The sequence below is a fragment of the Eucalyptus grandis genome, chromosome 1 (assembly GCF_016545825.1).
Source record: "Eucalyptus grandis isolate ANBG69807.140 chromosome 1, ASM1654582v1, whole genome shotgun sequence".
Classification (NCBI taxonomy): Eukaryota; Viridiplantae; Streptophyta; class Magnoliopsida; order Myrtales; family Myrtaceae; genus Eucalyptus; species Eucalyptus grandis.
Genome location: NC_052612.1, coordinates 26,137,933 through 26,144,998, shown reverse-complemented (window position 1 = coordinate 26,144,998; position 7,066 = coordinate 26,137,933). Strand labels below are relative to the sequence as shown.

Below are 7,066 nucleotides of genomic sequence, written 5' to 3'. Positions count from 1 at the left end.
ACCTGCTCCAGACTCTACAAAGTCTAAATCTCAAGAAGCAACTCGGACTCGAAAGACCAGAACAAATGGTTATTGAAGATTCAAATGAAGGAAGTGATCATCAACTTGAAAAATCAACCAAGAATCGGAAGCATAAGTCCAAATCATCCCAAAGACCTCATTATTGGCGACATTAATGAAGGAATTCGCACAAGATCCAAAAGGCGCGAAGAGTCTAGTGCTGTGGCTCTTATTTCTGAAATATAACCAAAAAGCATAGAAGAAGCTTTATCTGATGAAAGCTGGATTGAAGCTATGCAAGAAGAACTCAGACAAATCAGTATTAATGATGTCTGGGAGTTGACTCCTAAACCAAAAGGTAAATCTATTATTGGAGCTAAATGGGTTTTCAGAACAAGATGAACGAAAAGGTAAAGTCGTAAGAAACAAAGCAAGACTCGTGGCCAAAGGATATACGCATGAAGAAGGGATAGACTATGACGAGACTTATGCACCAGTAGCAAGGTTAGAAGCAATTCGATTATTACTTGCTTTTACTTGTTATAAGAATTTCAGGTTATTCCAAATGGACGTCAAAAGTGCTTTCCTGAATGGATTTATCCATGAGGAAGTCTATGTGGAACAACCACCTGGGTTTGAAGACCCAAGGAAGCTAGACTCAATAATCAGACTGCAAAAAAGCCTTGTATGGATTAAAGCAAGCACCTCGAGCTTGGTACGACAGGCTAAGTAAGTTTTTAATTCAAAATGGGTTTGAAAAAGGTAAAGTAGACACTACTCTGTTTATCAAAAGAGAAAGCAAAAGTTTTATGCTTGTTTAAATATATGTTGATGATATCATTTTTGGATCCTCTAATGAAAGTTTGTGCAAGAAATTCTCTAAGTCTATGCAGGATGAATTTGAAATGAGCATGAGGGGTGAACTAACCTTCTTTCTTGGACTTCAAGTGAAACAATTGAAGGAAGGGACTTTTATTCATCAAGAAAAATATGCTAATGATCTTGTCAAAAAGTTTGGACTGGAAAATTGCAAAAAGTCTGATATACCAATGTCAAGTTCCTTGAAGATAGACAAAGATGAAGGAGGAAAGAAAGTTGACTAGAAGCTATACAGGAGTATCATTGGTTCACTTCTTTATCTTATTGCTTCTAGACCTGACATTTTGTTTAGTGTTTGCATTTATGCTAGATTTCAAGCAGACCCTAAAGAATCTCATCTAAGTGCTGCAAAGCGTATTATCAAATACATTGCTTCAACTTCAAGCATTGGCCTTTGGTATCCTAAAAAGGGAGACTTTACTCTCCTTGGATATTCAGACGCAGATCTAGCCGGTTGCATAGTTAATAGAAAGAGCACCTTGGGTACCTGTCAGTTACTTGGAAGCAAGACAGTGTCTTGATTTTCAAGGAAGCAAAATACAGTAGCTCTTTCTACAGCAGAAGCAGAGTATGTAGCTCTTGGAAGTTGTTGTTCACAAATTCTGTGGATAAAACAACAGCTAAGAGATTTTGGGATTGAAGATTCATGCACGGAGATTAACTGTGACAACACCAGTGTAATCAATCTTACCAAAAATCCAATTCTTCACTCAAGAGAAAATCATATAGAGATTCGACATCACTTCATTAGAGATCATGTTCAAAATGGAGAAGTTTCGATTCAGTTTGTTGACTCAAAAAACCAACTGGCGGATATATTTACAAAGTCTTTGGAGAAAAATCAATTTGAAAGCATCCGTTCCAAACTCAACATCTTGAAGCTTGAAGAAGTTAAAGTCTAGAGACTCGCAGTCTCAGACAATCATGGTTCTTGACTGTAAGTTATTTTATTTTCTCTTATATTAAATCTCGTAAATGTACGATCATTTATCCATTCATAATTGATTTATGCTATCTTCAATTTCCGTGAAAAGTGCAATTTTTTCTTTTCAAAAAGAGTTAATGGCAGTTATCTATTTTTGAAAAAAATTTAATTTTTTTAAAAGGCATCTTTTAACCCTCCTTTACGATGTTTAGCATTCCCCCATTTCGACTAAACGATATACAATCGGTTCCTCTTCACTTAACTCCAAAACCCTAAAAAGCATCGATCCTCCATTCCTGTCTTCCTCCCTTGTTTAATCTTCGAAAAAGTTGTCATCTTTCTTGGGACCACGGTGAATGAGTGAGGGGCCTACTCACTTTGATCTCACCGAGGAAGAGGAGTCACCAAGTCAGCAACAGAGCCCACAACATTCTCAGCAGCGTCATTCTCTACCATCTAGTCCACAAGATGCTGGTCATCAACAAGAGGAAGAAATCATTGAAGACGCAGATCCTGTAAGAGTTCAAAAGTCCTCTTTTATTTATAAGCTTTACCGTGCTTTAAAGAGCACCGGTACTCCATTGAACTACATCGATGAGTTTCTTAAGGACAAGGGATATGGGAATGAGTACATCTTTTTGCGAAAAATGGAGAGTTTGGAAATTGCTCCTAAGGGGTTGGCCGAAAAAAAACCCTTGCAAATATCCCAAGTGATCCACGTGTTGGGGTATTTAATCCGATAGATGGGAATGATGATGACAGATTGTACAACCAATTTCAACCGAGAATGGGTGTTGCGGCGAAAATTCGAGGGAAAAGAACAGAGTTGTTTAGATCGAAGGAACATAAGGATCTATACTTCAAATTGTTGAAGCGTGGGGTGATAAACCCTAGGAGTGTGGATTTTGATTTCTTTGATGCTGTGAATGTCAATTTGAGGAAAAAGTTCAGTTTTCTTCAACTTGAACAGTTATGTTCTTACACCACAGAAGCCTATGCTCAATTAACTGCATATTTCTATTCAAATCTTACTTTCTTGGATGCGAATAGAATCTCTTTTAGTGTCCGAGATCAGGACTTTGTAGTGGATGTGGATATGTTGGCGGATGTTATTGGGGTTGAGAGAGGGAGATATCAACCCATCAGTGTCTCTATAGCTCGTGCCACATTGGAACTTGTTAAAGACAGAATGACAGAGGGAAGGATTTCCTACTCAAGGATGCGTGCATTCAACATTCTGCTTCACAAGATTGTGATCAATTGCCTCAGACCGAAATCAACTTCCAAGACTGATGTTTCTAACTCAGAGGCAAAGCTAATGCACGCCATCAATGCTGGGAAAAAGTTTTCTCTTCCTCACACTATTCTGTTCCACATGTATAGAGCAGTGGTGAAGGACAAAGGCCAACTTCCTTATCCAGGCCTTGTGTCAAAGCTATTCAGACATTTGAATATTTAGCCTCCACAAATTATATGTGTTCGACCATGTGACAAAATGGTGGTAGGACTAAAAATGGTGTCCAAAATGCGTCTGAAAGAGCTTGACAAGGCGTTGGAGAAATTTAAGGAGAAAACCCCTTTCAAATCTCATCAAGTCTCTTTAGTAGCGAAAAGAAAAGGGAAGGAGCCCATGGTTACTCCATCCAAAAAGAGAAAAGCTCTCATTACTGATGAAGATGATGAGGATGACCTCACAATTTCTGCTATAGCATTGAAGAAGCTGAGTCGTTCTGTTCCAGAATCAATGGAACGACAGGAGAAAAAAGCAGAGGAGAGAGAAGGACAGGAGAAAGAAGAAGAAGAAATAGAAGCAGAGGAGAAGGAAGAAAAGGAGAAAGAAGCTTAAGAAAAAGGAGAGAGGAGGAAAGGTTTGATGAAGAAGAAGAAAGAGAAAATCAAGAGGAAGGAGAGCATGAGGAAAACTCTTCTCCACCTAAAGCCATGGAAACAGGGGGAGATGGTGAGAACAGAGGAATGTCCTCATATCCTGTTACCAGTGAAGGAGTCAGCCGCTCTCCAGCAAATCTAGAAGACATTCATGCCTCTCATGATGCTTCATTGCCAAATCTGTGTGATAATGCTGATATACCATCGTCTGCCTTTACTCCATCAGATCGTGCCGAAGCACGTCACGCATCGATAACTCAAAGAGATTTTCGCAGAATCATTGATGTTCTTTTGGAAATGCGGGGTCAGACATATGCTTTGGAAAGCAAAGTTCAGAACTTGAAGAATGCAGGACAAGCTTCTTCAATTTCATTTTCTGATCAAATCTAAGCCCTTGCTCTTCAGATTCAAGCCAATGCTAAATGTGAAGAGGTGGATCAACTGAAGGAAGAATTGAAAAAGCTGGAAGGCATCATCCAGTCCATGGGAGATTTCCAGCTTGTTCGCATTCCTAAGCAAACTTAACTCTATTCTATTCCCATCTCAACCTTTTTTATGATGACAAAAAGGGGGAGAGATGCGAGATTTGAAATCTTTGAACTTAAACTTGTTGAATTTTTAGTTTGACTTGTGTGTCTGTGTCTGGATGAGGATTGACTGAACGTGGATTTGGATTTGACTGCTGCTTATATTAAGTACTATTGATATCTTATGAATGGCTTTACTCTCATGCAAGACTAACATATTTTCTGTGGTTGCATATTCTCGTGTTATCATTAAGCCATTAATCTTTATGAAATATCCATATTTGCTTGAGTAATATTTTGCAGGTCAAAGTTATTCAAATCTGCAGGAAAGTTTTGTCACCATCAAAAAGGGGGAGATTGTTGGAGAAATCTTTCTAGAATATTTTGAAGCTAACAAAACGTTTCTATCAGTCTAGTCTAAAGTTTTGCAAACTCTTCTATTAAAGTCTGAAGACCTTCGGACTACCAGACTCAAGACTCAACGTCTATTCTCATTGACAGTTTCTAATCTGTTGAAGAAAGGCTATCCAGAACTGCTTCATTAAAGATTTGGCCTTATCGATTGGAGAAGATCTCTTGGCTGGATATGACATAACGTATTCCTTTATTCAAAATCAAGAATGATTAAAGATCCGATGATTGGCGAAGTATTCTTGGAAGGTTCTACTTATGGAAACCAAGATCCTGATTGTATGGGCGAGCAGGATTGATGGGCTATCAACGTGTTCCTTTAATAGCTCGAATGATCTTCCTAATTGATTCTGTCCAATGGGAGGATTGGAAGAATTCCTTTGGTAAGTGCCAACGGGTATGATGGCACAAAGGAGTATAAAAGGAAGACGTTCCAGTTGTTCGAGATGGTGCACGATAGAAGAATTCCAAAGTCTGAAGCTCTTTGATTCTTAGTCAATTCACTTACTGAGTGAAATCTTGTATACAAAAGAGAGTGTATATTTTGAGATACCTTGAGGAAGTGTGGTAGAATATTTACACTGTGGAATCAAGGGAAAGCAATGCTATAACATCTCTTTTGTTCATAGTGAAATCCAGCCAGTGGGCTGTCAGTGCAGAAGAGTGGACGTAGGCTTGAAATAAGCCGAACCACTATAAACCTTGTGTTCAATTTTCTCTTCCCTACTCTCTGCTTTACTTTGATCATAGTTCAATTTGTTAACTAAAAGAGAGCTTCCTTTCTGTTGTTTGCCTAGTATTGCTTTCATATCTCGAAAAATTATTTTTACACCTATTCACCCCCCTCTAGGTGCTTATACTAGCTATATCAATATTTACCTTTCCCTATACTCTAAGTTGCCCCAAAAGAAATTATGTATTTTTCCGACACCACGCAACAAGTCTCTGCATCCATCGCACCATTTTAAGACCTATAAATACACATACCCCCACCCATAGAAACCATCAAAATAAGCATTCAGTTTTGAAGCCCACACCAAGAACCGACGCCAAAAACCTCCGAAAATGAGGCTCCTCGTCCTTGCCGCGGTGGCCACCACTGTACTCCTCCTCCAAGGTTCGGCCGCCAAGGTCGCCGGCAAGGAGGGGCCATCCGGTTGGGAGCCGATAAAGGATCTGAGCGACCCGCACGTGCGGGAGATCGCTGAGTTTGCGATCAATAAGCACAATGAGGACGCCCAGACGAAGCTGGCACTAGATAAGGTGGTGAAGGGTGAGACGGTGGGGTTCTTGGGGACGATCTACAAGCTTATTGTGGAGGTCAAGGACGGGGCCAACCCGAAGAGCTACGAGGCCGTAGTTTGGGATGGGAAGTTGGTTAGATTTCTCGTTTTGTTCAAGGCCGTTGAAGGCAACGTGTGAGGTCGTGTCTATGAATAATCGATATCGACCCTTTAAGTAATTTGAGAATAAAACACAATCCGGTTATCATTTTTCACGGACGGAAGTTTAGTCCAATGTGATAGCTTTTTTTTTTTTTTTTTTTTTTTTTTCAAGCCTCTACTGAAATAAGCCAATCAAATTGGTGAGTTGGGTTGGGATATAAATAGTTGGATCCAAATTGACCAATTTATTTTCAATGCAAATTTTCTCGGTCCGTACCCGACCTGACCACACTCGATTGGTCTCTAAATGTATTTTTAATTATTTTTTTCTCCTTAATCTTTCAACAAATCATTGCACATGAGAGTCTAATTACCTGAGAAGTACTGACACTCTCCAGGAGCTTTCGTGTCTTGTCCTACACTCTGACACTTGTTTGACATGCATCGACATGTCAATGAGTGTTGGAAAATCTGACATGTGATCAACTCTTCCTAATATGCTCCGACATGCGAGTCCGGAAATTTGACATGTACAAGGTCAATTCAATACTTGAGAGGTTAAAATGTAAATATATGAAAAAAAGAAAAAACGGATAAGGATCGTGGTTGGGCCCTACTGCACTGTCATTGCCACAATCGTTGCGACTGTCGAAGAGCACCCGTGAGGTGCGAAGGGGGGTGGCCCTCACTAGCCCGAGCGAGGTCATCGCAAGCCAGGCAAGGGTTGGCAAGGCTCACCCATATCTGGGCAATGCCCCAGGCTGAGGCTTAGGTGAGGCTCACCCAAATTTGGGTGATATCGCGCCCTCACTCAGGCCTATTAAGGGTCGTTGGCCCTTGCCTAGGGCCGATGAGGCCTCACCTAGGACTAGGGTGGCTTGTCGGCCACAGGTGAGGGTTGGCGTTGCCCAAATTTGGGCAAACCTTGCTTGGGCGTTGCCTAGACCGACAAGGGTCCCCCTCTCGTCATCACCGGCAACCCTCCAATGGTGGTAATGGCAATGGCAACATGATCGTGCATGACCCTATATTTTCTTTTTCTTTTTTTCATA

The 7,066-nt window shown here is 40.4% G+C and overlaps 1 protein-coding gene across 1 annotated transcript; it reads left to right on the top strand.

Moving 5' to 3' along the window:
- Window positions 1–5,694: 5,694 nt before the first annotated feature.
- On the top strand, window positions 5,695–6,051 carry LOC120296271 (cysteine proteinase inhibitor 1-like). The gene has a single exon (XM_039318025.1). It carries the CDS (start codon window positions 5,695–5,697, stop codon window positions 6,049–6,051), a length of 357 nt encoding a protein of 118 aa, XP_039173959.1.
- The last annotated feature ends 1,015 nt before the right edge of the window (window positions 6,052–7,066 follow it).